The sequence below is a fragment of the Scleropages formosus genome, chromosome 2 (genome assembly GCF_900964775.1).
Source record: "Scleropages formosus chromosome 2, fSclFor1.1, whole genome shotgun sequence".
NCBI lineage: Eukaryota > Metazoa > Chordata > Actinopteri > Osteoglossiformes > Osteoglossidae > Scleropages > Scleropages formosus.
Window position 1 is genome coordinate 548178 of NC_041807.1, and position 16448 is coordinate 564625.

At 45.1% G+C, this 16448-nt stretch overlaps 1 protein-coding gene across 4 annotated transcripts in view; it reads right to left on the reverse strand.

Moving 5' to 3' along the window:
• Positions 1-16448, reverse strand: part of LOC108933886 (agrin-like) — a 210151-nt gene that overhangs the window by 58834 nt on the left and 134869 nt on the right. For all 4 annotated transcript variants that reach the window (XM_029246878.1, XM_029246873.1, XM_029246888.1 and 1 more), the window contains 3 exons: positions 15753-15959; positions 6896-7117; positions 230-427 (listed from right to left, as the gene is read on the reverse strand). In XM_029246878.1, the coding sequence (XP_029102711.1) occupies positions 230-427; positions 6896-7117; positions 15753-15959 (627 nt within the window). The remainder of the gene's footprint in view (positions 1-229; positions 428-6895; positions 7118-15752; positions 15960-16448) is intronic.

Consider the following 16448-nt stretch of genomic DNA (forward strand, 5'->3'; position numbering starts at 1 on the left):
ACTGACAGGTCTTAGAAGAGACAGCTGCAAACATTTCACGATACCGAAAAGACACCTTGAAAACAAAACATAAAAAAGCAAATAAACAAAGCCATAAAAAAAACACATTCCCACTGTAGTGATCAAAGCAGCCTTAGCAGGCACACACACAAGCAGCCCCAGGGTGGGTGTTTGTCAGCCACCCCAGTCTGAGGCCTGAAGACACGCAGCTGGTTGGGTGGGTGCTCACCACACTCTCTCTGGGCGGCCACCTTGAGGTCCAGCTGCCGGGTACAGGCCCGCACATGCAGCTCGCACTCGCTGCTGTAGGTGAGGCCGTCACTCCCGCACACAGGCTGATTGGTGTCCACGCATTCGGTGGGGCACACGCAGCGCCCTGTCTGCCCGTCGCAGATCGCGCCGAACGAGCAGTTCTGGCACGCCTTAGCTGCAGTGAGGAGGGACAAAGTTCTGACTGAGAAATGTCTTTGCTCCCATCTGACACCTGAAGCAGCAACTGTAACTGTATGGCATTCGGCTCCAAGGCTCTGGGATAAGTGGTGCGGGAGGAAGTTGGGGCCGACGCGGAATTGTTTCTCAGCCCAACCGATCCCACGCACGCTGTTGCCCTGCTGCTCAAAGTGGCCCTTTGAGTGTAGATTAAAACGAGTCCTCCGTGATGCCATTTGTTCAGCTTGTTTGCTCAGCCTTGAGAGCACAGGGCCTCTCCGAGGCCTGATGGATCGCTGGGGCCCCGCGACCGATTCCGTCGCTAAGCGGGGCCGCTGACAGGTACCGACCAACCCCTTTGATAAATATGTACTTAGAGGAGTGAGTGATTCGGGGAGCAAATTACGCTGCCTCCAGGAGGGGTGCGGGTACCTCTAATGACAACGGCACCCAGAGGGCCATGCTGGCGCCGTGGCGATCATATTCAATTAGAGTCGGCCTAATAAGAGCTGTTGATTTATGGCTAATGGAAGGAGGCACTCGAGCAGAGCCCCACTGTGGGACTAGCCTGCTTGTTATGCATTAATAAAGCCGATCACCCTCAGCTCCCCAGAGTAGGCACTGAACCGTCATGCCTTCCACAGCCACCGGCCGAAGGCTTCGGACCAGTGCAGATACAGTGCCTAGAAAAGGTATTCACTCCCCTGGGGCTCGTTCGCATTTTATTCTGTTACAGCATGAAACCATGATCATTTTTGAATTTTTAACTGAGAACTGGAAAAATCCTACATTTTCCACAAACAATTGAAAATAATTCACCCCCCAGAGTTAATACTTATTAGGATCACTTTTGGCAGCAATTACAACTGAAAGTCTCTATGGGTAAGTCTCTATCAGTGCTGCATATCTCGACACTGGAATTTTTTTTCTCATTCTTGGCAAAATTGCTCAAGTTCCATTAAGATGAATTTGAACCGTTAAAATCAGCTGGCAATGCAGTGGTTAGAGCTGCTTGCTTTTAGACCTAAAGGTCGCAGCTTTCAATCCCACCCCCAGCTGTAGTACCCTTGAGCAAGGTTCTTACTCTACATTACTCCAGTAAAATTACCCAGCTGTATAAATGGATAAATAACCGTAAGCAGCTTAACACTGCAAGTAGCTTTGGAGAAAAGTGGGAGCTAAATGAAGAAATGAATAGGCAAGTCATTCCACAGGTGTTCCATTTAAGTCCAAAGGGGGTGAATACTTTCTATAGCCACTACGGCACAAAGTTGGACGGTTGGTGTCAGGTAGCCTGTTTTAGTAGTCCACGCTAGGACCATAGTCTCAGTCACCTCCTGTCAGTCACCCTCTGTCGGTCAGCTACCCTTAGTTTACGTCTGTACTCAAGGAAGAAGACTGTGCGGCCTGAAGCTAATTTGCCCAGCATGTGTGTGCTTGCAGGACGAGAGTTTCGGCCAAAGATAGAGCGCGTCCCTCTGGGCCTCAGTGAAGCTCTGCAAGAAATAATGGCGTGACTGACAGTTCAACTTCTGAATTGTCAGAAAACAACAAAGGCACGTCACGGAAAGCCTGTAAAGCATGAAAGCTCTTCTGAGTAATATTCCAAAGACACTTCACTACACAAGAGAGGTAATATTGCTCAGTTGTGCATATGGCTAAACGCTGTACAGAACTTAGTGTCGTAAGTTGCTTTGGAGAAATTTAGTGATCAGCTAAATGAATACGGTTGTGCCCCGAGTTATGCCCATTTGAGTTACAAAGAATTTGATTTTACGAGGAGTTTCACTCAATACCTCTACTTCGAGTGACAAGGAATTTCTTTGGAATTTATCCAAGGTGACCAACAAAGCTACAATATATAGACTAAAATGCCTACAATCATTCACCCTATTCATCTATACAGCAGAGCAATGTAACACATTTTCACACACGACGGGTGATGTAAAGTCACCGATTCACCTAAAGGACATATCTGGATTTCAGGGAATCCCAAGGAAAATCCACGCAAACAAAGGGAGAACATGCAAGCTCCACCTACACTGAGCAGTGATTGAACCCAGATTGACACCAGCACAACTGTGCCTCCCAGATGGGAGAGCAGAGCCACCTTGTTTAGAGTTATAGTTTGGTTTGTGCTGCATTAAGTTGTCACCATCCAGCAACCCTTGCGTACTAGTCTCCCCTCCAATAATCTCAGTGATCACGACCCCCATTTACACCGTGCAAACGGCGTCAGTTTATTCGGTGGGTGTGGATTCATTTGCGTTGTTTTCGTTGATTTCTTCTGTCTTAACGTGGTGCTCGTTTGTATTTTCCTGAAGGTTGAATTAATGCATAAACACAGAGTGTCATAAGTAGGAACGTTTTGACTGTGAGTCTCATACAGTGTTACAAAGTAATTAATGAACGGAAATGGTTATTTTAACTAATGTTATGTTATTATAACTAATGATCCTGCTCAAGCAACTGTGCTCATTTTCATAGGATTTAGAGGTATTGTAATGCACTTGGGTCTCAGTTTTGAGTTTCAGGAATGGATAAAAATTCTTAATACTTAATATAATAGTAATTACATAATAGTAATAACATATTTGAATTATGAGAATTGCCCTTACAAAAAGGTTTTTCAGGAACATGTTTCTGTTGTAATGTGAATAAAAAAAAACACTTGAGATACCTGGACCTCGGTGTAATGGGTTTTACAGGTCTGGCTTTTCACTTGTGGAATTTGCGCCCATTGGAAAGAGGACGTTTTTTAATTCCCCGTATATATCTGCTGCTTATGATGTTTGCCATGTGTAAAATGACAGCAGTCATTTTAAGTCTGCTCTTGCCTGGCTCCACAGGTACGTCAAACACCATTTATCTCTTCAATTTCCACTGTGTGCTTGCTCTTCACCCCTCCCTTTCCCATTTATGTCCTCCTCTCCCACTCCTTTCTGCCGGCCTGATCGTGACCTATATTCCATGCCAGGACCCACAGAGCTTGCCTTCTGATAGCTGCCTTCCCCCCTTTTTGTCTGAGTAAATATATATAAATCACCGCCCAGACCTAGTGATTCTCTCCCTCGTCTCATTTGTGTCCCCAGCAGAGTACACAAGGTCAGCCGCCATTCAAACAATCTGGGAAATAAGAATAATAGCGGAACGTCTATCATATCACTATCAAATGGCTCCTGGGCTATAAAGATAACTGTTTTTCATTACTGCAATTTCTCTCCTTGGTTGGGGGGGGGGCACTGGAAAACTGTGGCTACGCAGTGGCAAACCTGTCCTGACAGTCAAACACACACATGCGCACACAATTTGGCAGCAAGGTTTGTAGTGATTGAAGATGCAGATCTGAAAATTCTGGCAGAACAGTGGCACAGCGAGTAGTGCTGTTGTTTGACACTGCCTGGGTGGTGTGTGTGTGAGAGGATGTGGGTTCGATCCCCACTCTGTCTGTGTGGAGTTTGCATGTTCTCCGCATGTCTGCATGGGTGTGCTCTGGTTTCCTCCCACACTCCACAGATACGCTGTTCAGGTTCCCCCAGAGAGTGTGTGTTCCACTGATGAATGGATGAGTGACCTTATGTAAATCACCTTTGTGAATAAGGTGTGTGGGCTGGTAACACTACATAGTGTTCATTGGAAGTTGCTTGGAGAAAAGCATCTGCTGAAAAAATAAATGTAAAGTGTCGGTTTAGATCTGTGAAAGAAGCCTGCAGCTGAACTCTTGGAAAAAAAAATATATGTACTGTGCAAAAGTTTTAGGCACTTGGTTGAGGAAAAAAGCTGCAAAGTGAAAATGCATCCAAAAATAATGCTCTTAATTAATAAACTTTCTAGAAAACTTAGTAAACATCCATCGTCAACAACTGCTTGTACTGAGCGGTGGTGCAGCGGGCTTGCCCGGGTCCCACTTTCTGGCGGGTCTGGGGGTCGAATCCTGCTTAGGGTGCCTTGCTACGGACTGGTGTCCCATCCTGGGTGTGTCCCCTCCCCCTCCAGCCTTACGCCCTGTGCTGCCGGGTTAGGCTCTGGTTCACCACGACCCCGCTTGGAACATGCAAAACCCTTACTGTAGTAGTGTAACTTTTTGCAAAAGGAATGCTTGGAAATCTAAAATATGCTCTTTGCCATTGACACGAATGCAGAAGACATTAAAAAAATTGTCTAGAACAAATATTTTTTGAAGCATCAAAGTGCCTAAGACTTTTGCACAGTACTATACAGTATATACATTTTTATATATATGTATATATAGAGAGAGAGAGCTATATCAATGTAAAACTATGTTTTTTTTTTTTTTTTTGAAAGTAGCATTTGCAAAGTGACTAAATAAAACGGAACACATCCATGTTGAGCAGCAGGACTCACAGGGCCCAGGTTTGTATACTACCTCCTGATGAAGTACTCGTGATCAAAGTACTTACCTTCAGGTACTCCAGTGAAAATGAATTATGAAAAGGTGCGCTCAACTTCATGTCAAATCCCACTAATATTCAATACGTTAAAGAAAAAAGATGGGAGAGTACACTCCAGTTTAGTGAGATTAAGACTGAAATATGTACATAATTTTCTTAACAATTTTTCACCAAGGGATCTGTTCTGCTATTTGACTACTTTTGTACTTGTGACCGTCATGTATTTGCATTAACTTTGTGTTACGATTACCATTTTATTATTACTGACTGGGCTCAGGGGAGATATGTCCTCACACTGGTTTTTGTAATCCAGTTCTTAATCTTCAATTTCAGCGGTGGATTTTCTGAATTTTTGGTTCATCGGTATTTATGATGTCGTTTTTGACTACGTTATACTGTTCGATTATTCTCCTTTTTAATCCCTGTCTCGACCCTGGTGTAGTATTATTTTGACTATTGCCATTATAGTAGTTATAAGCATCATATTACTCACATTACCTTTGTGTTATTGAGCTGTTGGTCCAAGAACAATGACGTCAAAACCTGTCACGTGGTCTCTGCACCGTATGTGTGCCACTCCTTACGCAACATGCATGCATAACAATAAAAGAAACTTGCTGAAACATGTCTGTCTCAAGTAAGGGTCACACTCAGGGTATAACCAGTGCATGGGCACGCGCTGACTTGCCACCTCATACATGGGGATTCGCTGCTACGGTATTTATTGCTTTATTGCCCTGTTCCGCTGACGTCCTCTGCATCCTCAAGCGAGTACTATCATATTATTGACACACTGCTGCCTGCATTTTTTAAATAAATACTATTCATTACCCTCCGATGGCTTGCGCTGAGCCCCCTCTCCCCAGAGCTGCCGCCTTAAATTGAGTTTACAAGTACAAACACTCTTCCCCTCCTTTCGTTTCAAAAGCATCCTTTTTGAGTCAGGAGTTCAATACGAAATGAAATGTGAGAAACAGAGACAGTAAACATAGAGGCCAGCATATAATAACCCCGCCCCCCATCCTAATTGGCCCCAGTATAAATTGATGAAACATACGTTTATAATCTGGACTGCATGACTTTCACTGCACACCCTGTGGGCTGATATTAAATCTAACCTGTGAGATGCACTGGAATCCTATACAGTTGACCCTTGAACTAAAGGGGTTGGAACTGTGCGGGTCCACTTATATGTGGATTTTTTTCAGTAAATATATTGTCAAATTTTTGGAGATTTTTGACAATTTTAAAAAAACTCGCAGACGAACCACATAGCCTAGAAATATCTAAAAATTTTTTTAAAAAGTTATGTTAGGTATGTCATAAATGCATAAAACATATGAAGATACTAGTCTATTTTATCATTTACTACCATAAAATATAGACATAATATGTATGACGTGCAGTGTTTTGTGTGATATAAGACAATATTGATGTACTGACAGACAGACAGACGATTGATCTTGTAAACAACACGACATAAACTTGCGGTATCGATAAATATAGTAGAGTACACACACACACACACACACACACACACACACACACACACACAATATCTACAACCACTTGTCCCAAGCGAGGTCATGGTGAACCGGAGCCTACCTGGTAATAAAGGGGGCAAGGCCAAGGGGGGAGGGGACACACCCAGGATGGGACGCCAGCCCACCACCGGGCACCCCAAGCAGGATTTGAACCCCAGACCCAGCACACAACAGGCCCCGGCCAAACCCGCTGCACCACTACGCCCCCCTACAGTACAGTACTGTAAATGTGTTTTCTCTTATGATTTTCCTAACATTTTCTTTTCTGTAGCTTGCTTTTATTGTGCGAATACGGTACATAATAGATACAACATACAAAATATGTGTTAATCGACTGTTTATGTTATCGGTAAGGCTTCCGCTCAACAGTAGGCTATTAGTAGTTAAGTTTTTGGGGAGTCAGAAGTTATACGCGGATCTTCGACTGTGCGTGGGGTCGGCACCCCTAACTCTCACGTTGTCCAAGGGTGAACTGTACATAAAATACTGGGCCATAAAGTGGGTACTCACTGCAGGGCCCTCTGTGCTTCATGTGGATGTCCTTCTGCAACGAACAGGCCACGGCTTTCATCTGGCACTGGCTGCCGTAGGTGTGGCCGTCGCTGCCGCACACCGGCTCCTGTGGCGGAGGGCAGGCGCCGGGGCACTCGCACACGGCCCCGCCATCCTTCACCACGCACACTGCCCCAAACGCACAGCTTATCTGCAGGCACGGGCTGGGCATGTGCAGATCTGCACCAGGGGGCAGGCCAGAGAGAAAAACAATGTCAGGACAGAGACAGGAGAAAGGGGGAGAGTGAAAGACACGCCATCAGGACGGAAAGGCAGAAGGGGTTGGTGCAAGGAGACATTTCAAGAGGTGTCAGTGACAGCTAGGGACTCTAGGGAGCGTTTAGTTTTAGGCAAATTCACATTTCCCAACATCCAATGCATACCCCGGCTCCTCTGTCTCACTGATACCTTTCCTTGACATCCATTGCGCTAGAATGTGGTGCTGTTTCAGTCTGCATCTCTACGTCTATTAATTCCACACACGCACGCACACGATTTTATTCAGAAGATTTAGTTTTACTTTTTTAAATTTCAGATCCAAATTAATACAGTGAAAAGCAGTTTTGTAACAACTTCTCAAGTACTTCAGGTACTTCTTAGTATGCAGTTTAATTTATTAATATAACTGACACTTGTCTCCATAGCAACTAATACAATTATTTAATTTGACAGCTGGGTAACTTCACTGGAGCAATTTAGGATAAGTACCTTGTTCAAGGGTACAACAGCAGAAAGAAGGACTGGAACCTACTGCTCTTGACCCAAACACAGCAGCTCTAACCACTACCCTACCAGCCACCCCAATGCAACTGCTTCTTATTTATTAATATTGATGCACCTCTTGTCCCCCAGTTGTTACATCTAAGGTCAAAACACAGAAAGGGGCTTAATGTTGTGCCTAATAATTTCTCATTCTCCTCATTTGCGCCACAATATAGCATTTCTTTCCCTTTCCTTCTGATCACTCAGAAAACTGTCATTTATGTGCATATTTATGCACATGGCATGACGGAGCACAAGCCCGGTTATGGGTGTCAGCTGCTTTGTGTAACAGAGAGCTGTCTCCGCGTAAACAGGAACATGTGCTCATGTCCTGTCCACTTCAAACTCAGCAATCTGCATGTTGCAGAGCTGAGTAGGAGCCTGCGTCAGCCTCCTCTTGGAGCACAAGAAGGAAAAAAGGAGTGCTCTGCTGAATAATGCAGAGTGCTGGGCTTCTGTGCCATGGCAGACGTTGAGGAGGAACATCAGAGCGCTGGCTGAACCTCCGTCTTCCATCTGCTGCACTGGGACTGAATGAAACTCCAGTTATACTCCAGAACTTGACAAAGCTGAACACTGTAACAGTGGAGTTTCATGAAGCTGAACCGTTTTCCGGAAGCGCAGTTACAACCTGGGACTTTATGAAGCCGTGCAGTTGTGCACTCTGACTTCATGAAGACACGCTGTTATGCACTGGGATTCTGCGAAGATGCTCAGTCATGCATTGAGACCACATGGAAATGCTCCGTCATGCATTGGGACCTCGTGGAGATGCTCCGTCATGCACTGGGACTTCATGGAGATGCTCGGTAATGTGCTGGAAATTAATGAAACTGCAGTATCCTGCACCTGCCCCGAGACTTCATGGGATGGTGGGGTCATGGCTTGCAATTTTATGTGTAGGTGGGTTGAGGGCCAAGAAAGCTGTTCTATTTCCTCCGGGGGGGAGATGTCCTGCAGACAGGGCCAACACCCTACAATAGCACATCATCTTTTTATGCCAAAACTTGCTTGGCAGACAGCTTCTAAGAGCTGTGATTTAAGAACCGCCAGCTGCAAATGGAAGGGCGTGAATAGATATTTTCAGTGCTGTGAAGGCCTGCACAAACAGTTTTACTGGACCACATGCTGCCCAGAGTCTCTGGGCAAATTGTGGAGAGGACAACGGTGCATATTTGACTGAGGCGGTCTGAATGCTCTCCCCATGGAGTCGGCGAGAGAGCATGTCAAAAACGGTCAGGGAGTCGAGGAGACACTGCGATGGACATACTGTTGGCCATGAACAAACCCTGGTAGGGCCATCGCTGAAATTACCACAGTACACTCCCGCGCACTGGGTACTCTGTGCAAGAACGCTTCTCTCTGTAAAAGCATTGGGGACGGGTGGTTTTCATTCACTTTTGTACAACCATCCACAGGGAAACATGGCTCGAGAAGTCAGACACATAATCCACGTCCATCCAATCTGACCACATCTCTTATTCGCTCTCTTTGAAACCAGCCAAACCCCATTGGCCTATTTCCCTCTGCTTCTGTCTCACTCACCTCCCCTTCCCCCTTTTCAGTCTCTCCCTGTCTGTGTGACACAGGGGAAAAAGTGAGAAGTCCAATCAGAAAGTGTGAGACATGAACATATCCACTCAACTCTGATTCTACCATGAAAGGTAGAGATCAAGGCTGAGTGTGGAAAAAAAGGCTTTTAGAGGGCAAAAACCCATCACACCTAGGAAAAAATGCACACAAGAGACCGGGGACAGGTACTGGGACACCCCAGTGTGCCTCATGGCACAAGGGAGACGCTCAGAAAATGATGTTTGCCGCGATGTTTGGCGCCCTGCACACCAACAACCCCCATGCGCGAAGCAAGGGAAACTAGTTAATTTTTCATAACAGGAAAATAAAAGAGAAAATTTGCAAAAGAAGGGCACTGCTGTACAGATTTTCTTTTGGATGGTAAAAAAAGAAATGTGAAATGCGACTGAATGTGACAATAAACAAATTACGCTCCTAAAGCTGGCATGATGTCGTCTGTCTCGGGCGAGGTGGTAAAAGACCTCGTTTCTGTAGCTTCTGCTCGAATGGTGAAGCGTGGCCATTGATTTTAGTGTTGAGGGAAAAGGCATAAATAGACTTGGGAATGGTGCATAAATATGTAAGTTGTGGAACCGTGCCGAATTTCCCGGGGCTTCAAAGCGCGTCGCTCCCCCAATCTCTCGCCTTCGCCTGCACTGCTAAAAGCTGGTGTGCGGGGTGGCTCTGAAGACAAGCAGTGCACAACGTCAGCAAGCGCTCCCAGGCTCCCCGGCTCTTCCTTGCCCTATTTCCTAGAGGCCCATTCCCACAATGCAACGACCAACTGATAATGCCTTTGTCCTTTTTAGCCGTTTTTTTCTGAATGCATTCTTCCCTCCATTTTTTTTTGTTTTCGACACCCTCAAGAAGTACATTTTCCTCCGGATTTAATAAGCAAACCACAAAGAGCTCTCCGAGATGTAATCTCACAGGCAGCATTGATTAGTCTACTGCCAGCCCTTTGTCTGCTTTGATAATTGAGACATTTTCTCTAAGGAAAACAAATCTGTGCTGCTTTTCTTGGAGTAGAGGCCCTTTATTCCATTGTGAGACACTAGCCTGAATGCATCTGGGGCCATCCAGCACTGTGCTGAAAGACAACAGGGCTACAAGGCACAAGGCCTTACCCAACGCACTGAACACCACCAGTGCACAGGACTCACTGTGTTCTCAATGCTCAGCAGGACGCCCGAGGTTTGTTTGCTCTCTAGCACTGAATTTGTTGTGACAGACAGTAAAAACATCCAATATTGTACTTATGCTTTGCGGCACCCTTTACGGTTGATCAGCGGCACACGTCGTTGTCAGCCTGGGACCCGTTGGACACCTTGACACCTCGCTGGTGCCGACGTTGTCCGTGCTCCACTGGCAGTGGCGTCAGCTCCCGTCGGCAGCGCAGCGGGAGCCGCTTTGTCAGACGTGCTGCAGCCTTAATTAGGGCCGAACACTGCGGAGATGCCAAACTCCAGAGGATTAGCATCCCCTGTCAGTTCAAGCTGCTCCACCAGCTACCCATCCCTGCTTAGACACCTGTCTCCCGCGAGATGCTCTGCCTGTGTGGCTTTCACTCGCCGAGAGTGGTTGGAACAGTATGACTTAAACTATGTGGGGCATTTCGGGATTAACCTGTGCCTTGCCTCTATTTTCAAAACAAGAATTGGAATTGTTCAGGGGCGACGGTGCAGCTTCTGTGGACTTTCATTTTGACCCAGCAGCCAGCTGTGTAATTGAAGTTTTTGATTGGATAGAGAACATCATTTGGCTTTTGTAGTCATCCATCCATCCATCCATCCATCCATCCATCCATAACTGTTCATCCAGTTGAGAGTTCTGGTGGAGCAGAGCCTATCCTGGAAGACAAAGGCATAAGGTACACCCTAAACAAGATACCAGTTCATCCCAGGCAGGTAAATGGGACATACTGATGAGAAAGTGTCCCAAAAGTAGTATTTTAAGATGTGTAAAAGCCAGGTTTGGGAATCAGCGTGGAAGTATAGAGAGCAGGGAGAGTCCCTTTACTCTGGTTCTGACTCATTGATCTGCAACCCCAGGCTCATGACCAGCAGCTCATATATTCTCTGGTTGTAAAAATTACCAAAGGGAAATGTTGGGCTTTTCACTAGATCAATAGTACTGGGAGATGAGCATGGATACATTACAGGTTTTCTCAAAAGCAACCCGTGTGCTTTGAAAGGAATTACCTGCATCTTCTGCAGAGTTCACAGGGAAATAAATGCCAAGTGAAACAAGAAGGTCAAACAGAAAGGAGAGAAAAGACAAACTATGACTGAACCAAACAGGTTAAACAGTGTTTTCCAACAAAAATGACACTTGAGGGTACAGGAATTGGGGGCAACCCATCATACGTCAAGACACTTTCAGAGAGTTATGTGGAATGGAGAGAGAACAATGGGGGAGCAGTGTGGCGAGAGGGGGGTGGTCATGCACATGCAGGTGTGTGCACGTCGAAACAGGGCCGAGCAGCAGCTCCGAGGGAGAGTTACTTAAATATACTTAGCTGACATTTATATGAATAATATATAATTGTATTACTTTTGTAACTGGGCAGCAGCTGCTCGGCTATGACATTAAATGTAGTTGGTACTTTATTTGTCCGTAACTTTAATATTTTCAGGTTTGAGTCATATTTGCATTTACATTTATTCCTTTTGCAAAAACTTTTCTCCAAAGTGACGTACAACTCAGTCACCTTGAGCACCTGATAAATGGCCTACAGTGACTACAGGTAATCCTCACTTTACCACAGGGGACTGTTTTTATGACCCTGATGTAAGCTGATTTTGTTGTAAGTTGAAAATCATGTATGAAAGGAAATAAGTAAGACTGCATGAACAATACGAATATAAAAAATTAATAGGCATGAATGATTTGTTATATTTTTTCACTAATTTCACACATTATTCATGTTAAAAGAATTCTAATATAGAATAATGATATAAACACAACACAGTCTTATATTTTCATGCTGCACTATTATTTTCACTTTATTATTTCATTTTATTGTCTTCCACTTTTCTTTTCAGCACCACCAGAACATTTACGTTCTCCCTTGCTAACCATTTTAAATAAAAAGTAATGTGAAAGGAATCACAAACAAAAAGTTTTGTATGCACTGTGAAATCACTGCTAGACACCCAAACATTGATTGGGACCAAAGAAACACAGACATGGGTCCCCTGTGGCAGACCATCCAGCCAATATTATCGTACAGAAGACAGGATGCTCATTTTTACACGTTATGATCGAACATGAGGACTCAGAAGTCGCACAATAAGGTGTTTAATGGGACAGCCATTGTAAGTCCAAGTGGTCATAAGTCACACGTTGTAACTTGAGGAGCACCTCTACCTGGAAGAAAATGTACCTCTCAAGAAATATATATACATTATAAATTATTTATTATATATTGTGGAGTTAAACTAAATGTGTTAAACTTAAAGGCATTAGTAGGCTAGAGGATACGTAACGATTGAGTAAATGGGTCGTTGTGACCGTTGCTTGCAAAGATATATATCCTGTGCTTGCAGAAAGTGTGTAATCCGGATTGCAAAACAAAGTGTGTTGACCCATGTGTTTAAGCCTAGAAAAATTGAGAAGAGTACTTTTTTGCATGCACAAGAGATTAAGGTTGAGACAACACTGAGGGGAAAAAAAGGGGAAACATCTAGTTGTGACATGTGAAAAGAGGAAGACAAGACATGGCATGAAATTAGGTGAAAGAGCACATGTGTAAAACAGAGCTGAGCTTGGGAAAAAATACCATATAAACGCCCATTAATGAATATGTAAGCGATTGCATGAATAAAAATAGCAACAAGGGACTGATTGGGGAGACTCCCTCCAGTTAGGGGCTCTCCCGCTGGCCGGCGTTGCGAGAAAATATGCTCTGACTCAGACTGAGTTTTATTGCCTCCTACAGGGTGACCGACAAATTCCACAATATACATACAGTATATACAGGTGGTCCCCGACTTATGATGGGGTTACGTTCCACGAAACCCATCGCAAGTCGAAAATATCATGTCGAAAATGTAATACACCTAACCCACCGAACATCATAGCCTAGCACACGTGCAATGGCCATTACGAGATTGTCACCTTCATGCTGGGCAATTATCTTGTGTTTCTCCTCAAAAGAAATTGCCCTCCTCTTCTTCTTCCCACCAGTAACAGGAGACACAGATGGGCATTTCTGTGATATTATGGATGCACAAAACACAATGTAGATACAGGCGGGTATGTGTATAGCGACCGCGTGGCAGACTGGGAGATGCAGATCGCTGCCGCTGCCCAGCATCGCAAGCGAGTATCGCACCACATATCGCTTGTCCGAGAAAAAATCGAAATTCAAAATTCGAAGAACAGTGTCTACTGAATGTATATGGCCAGCTCACCATCGTGAAGTCGAACCACCTGTACAGTCATATAAAAACATACATCACAGCAGGAAAACAAAGGTACAGCCACATTCCACACTGGACTCTGAAGCAAGAATTCTCAGTACTGTGTCTTGTGCCCCACAAAATTCTTGGTTCAGTGACCTGCCCCGGGTTGGGAAAGTCCTGCCAGATGGTCACAGATGACCCCTGAAACTAAAACTGTTGGACTGCGCCTATATTAAATAGGTCATGGCCTGCACTATCCAATGTGTTAATTATGAATATGAAATAGCACATGAATGTGCTGCCAGGTGCAATGCGAAGGATGAGCACTGCACAATGACACTAACAGGCTTTTTCATCACTCATCTTCCCATTATTTCTCTTTGTGAGTTTTATCAAACCCGTGTGTGCGTTATCATTAAAGCGAGAGACTGTCACTGCTGATACAGAACCCGTTCTGCTATTACATACATGCGTCAGCAATGGACCATGAGCCGCTGTCCAGCTATCCAATGTTGGCTCCACCCACTTGGAAACACAGACCAGAAGTGATGTGCTAGCAGTTTGCTGCATATGTAAATATAAACGAACTTTGCTAATAAATAAAGAAAACGTACCATAACATGCCAGGGGCTACATTTTGAGGGACTGAAACATTAACTAAGTCAGAAGGAACGAAATAAGGCAAAATAAACAACAACCAGGTCATTTCACACTGTCATTTATGCATCTCTGGGAAAGAACAAGGCAACAGTGATCATTAGATCAGTGTTACGGCAGTGGTGCTGCTCTTACCGCAGTAAATGAGAACCATTTAAAATGGAGACAGCAGTAGTATGCAAGGCAGGCAAGCAGGCAGACAAGCAGGCAAGCAGGCAGGCTGGCCAGTATGGCTTCACTTTACATGATGTGTCTTCTGCATTTTTTACCAGCACATCATTAGCAAAGTGGACAGTGGACAGAGCTCTAATGCCTGGGTAGCCATACATTCATACTGATTTATTTTTTTTTATACACAGTCTGCAAAATCCTGCTTTTTTTTTTGCATATTTAGACTGTTCCAGGTTCAAGGCACACCACTTATTAGGTTGAGGTGTGTAGTGAAGGAGTGGGAACTGTATTTGAGGGGGCAAGCAAGGTAGGGAATGTGGTAGCACCACCATGCTGTGTTTCATGCAAGTCGAACTACGAGGGACCTAGGATAAAGGAAATGGGGCATCAGACACACAAGACATGGAAAAAAAAGAGCTGTCCAACCTCAACATGGTTCCTTTCCCACAAACAAGGGGCTCCAGAGAGATGGGGGAGGCTGAGCAGGGTGGCAGACCCCCCACAACATGACACAGAGCTGCTCTCCACCTACGTCCACAACTATATTCACACCGAGTCCTTCTCATTGTCTTCCAGGTGCTAATGACCACTACAGGTCAAACCCGAGAGAGGTCACAGGTTGAATCGAGAGTTGTGTTCAGTGCCACCTCTGACTGGACACCACCCAGACAAAGGGACAGAAGGTTGGACTGGACTGAAACAGAAATTAGATGTGTCAAATACACCAAGACAAAGACACAGAAGAGGAGAAACCTGCACATCAAACCACTGAAGTGTGCAAAGAACCATACATGGAACATGGTACGGAGGATTACTGGCACATGCTATGGCAGGGCATGGCTGGGAAATGTAGCTCAGTGCATGAGATGGTGAAAGTTTGCATGTTATCTCTCACACAAACAGGAGACAGTTACACCAACCACATCAGCAAAGGTCAAAATGTTAAACAGAGAAAAGAGAGGAGATGGGTGGTTCACCGATTTCAGGCACGAGGCTCTCAACCCTCGCTGTTCTGTTCCTATTAATCCAGTTAAGTTACCCTATAATCCCTGCCTCTAGCCATCTATTTCATCAGTTTCTTCAGCAACAGCAGCAGTCTACTGTTTGATCCCAATTAGCACAGTTCCCCGAGGCACCCACCCACATCGTCCATCTACCCATCAGCCTGTGGAGCTTACCAACAAGCTCCCACTGTGTTCCACTCATCCTTCGAACCCTAACTCAACCCCCATTACCCCAGGACTCACCACAAGGACCCTGCTGCTTGACAGGAATGTGGACTTTGGCCAAACACTCGGCTTGGCGGCGCTCACAGTCGTTGGAGTACGTTCGGCCGTCTTTCCCGCACAGCGGTTTGAACGAGCCGTCACAGCGGATGGGCTCGCAGGAGCAGTGCGGGCCAAGCCGGTCCAACAGGCACACTGCGTTGAACTTGCATTCCTCCTTGCAGCTCTCTGTGGCGGGGAAGTTCAGAGCCAGAGAGATATCAGGACACTGTCACACAGGGCAGCACAGCCGTACAGACAGACAGCGACACATGGTGTGCAGCGAAGACGGTTCACAAAGCCTATTTCAGCATGTTCCCCATATGGTTGAGCTCTTTGTTAAGACACAGCGCAGCTCCAGCCACATGAACTTGTACATTAGAAATGCAGCCATACTTGCAGAACAGCAAGAAATTGGACTTATTGATACTGAGATTAAGTTTAACACTACATGCCTTGACACAGTTTGTTTTTATTACATGGTGAATAACGGTTACCAAAAATTCAGTCAAATTCCCTTGTATGGGAGAATGAAGGATAAATTCAACATGTTGAGAGTTAAATAGTACAGAAAACGGCAGATGAGTTGACAGGGTGAAATCCAATCAATGCACTGGATTTTAAGACCAAAAGGTTTCAGGTTCAAACCTCAGAAGAGCCACTGCTGTCACGGTCTTG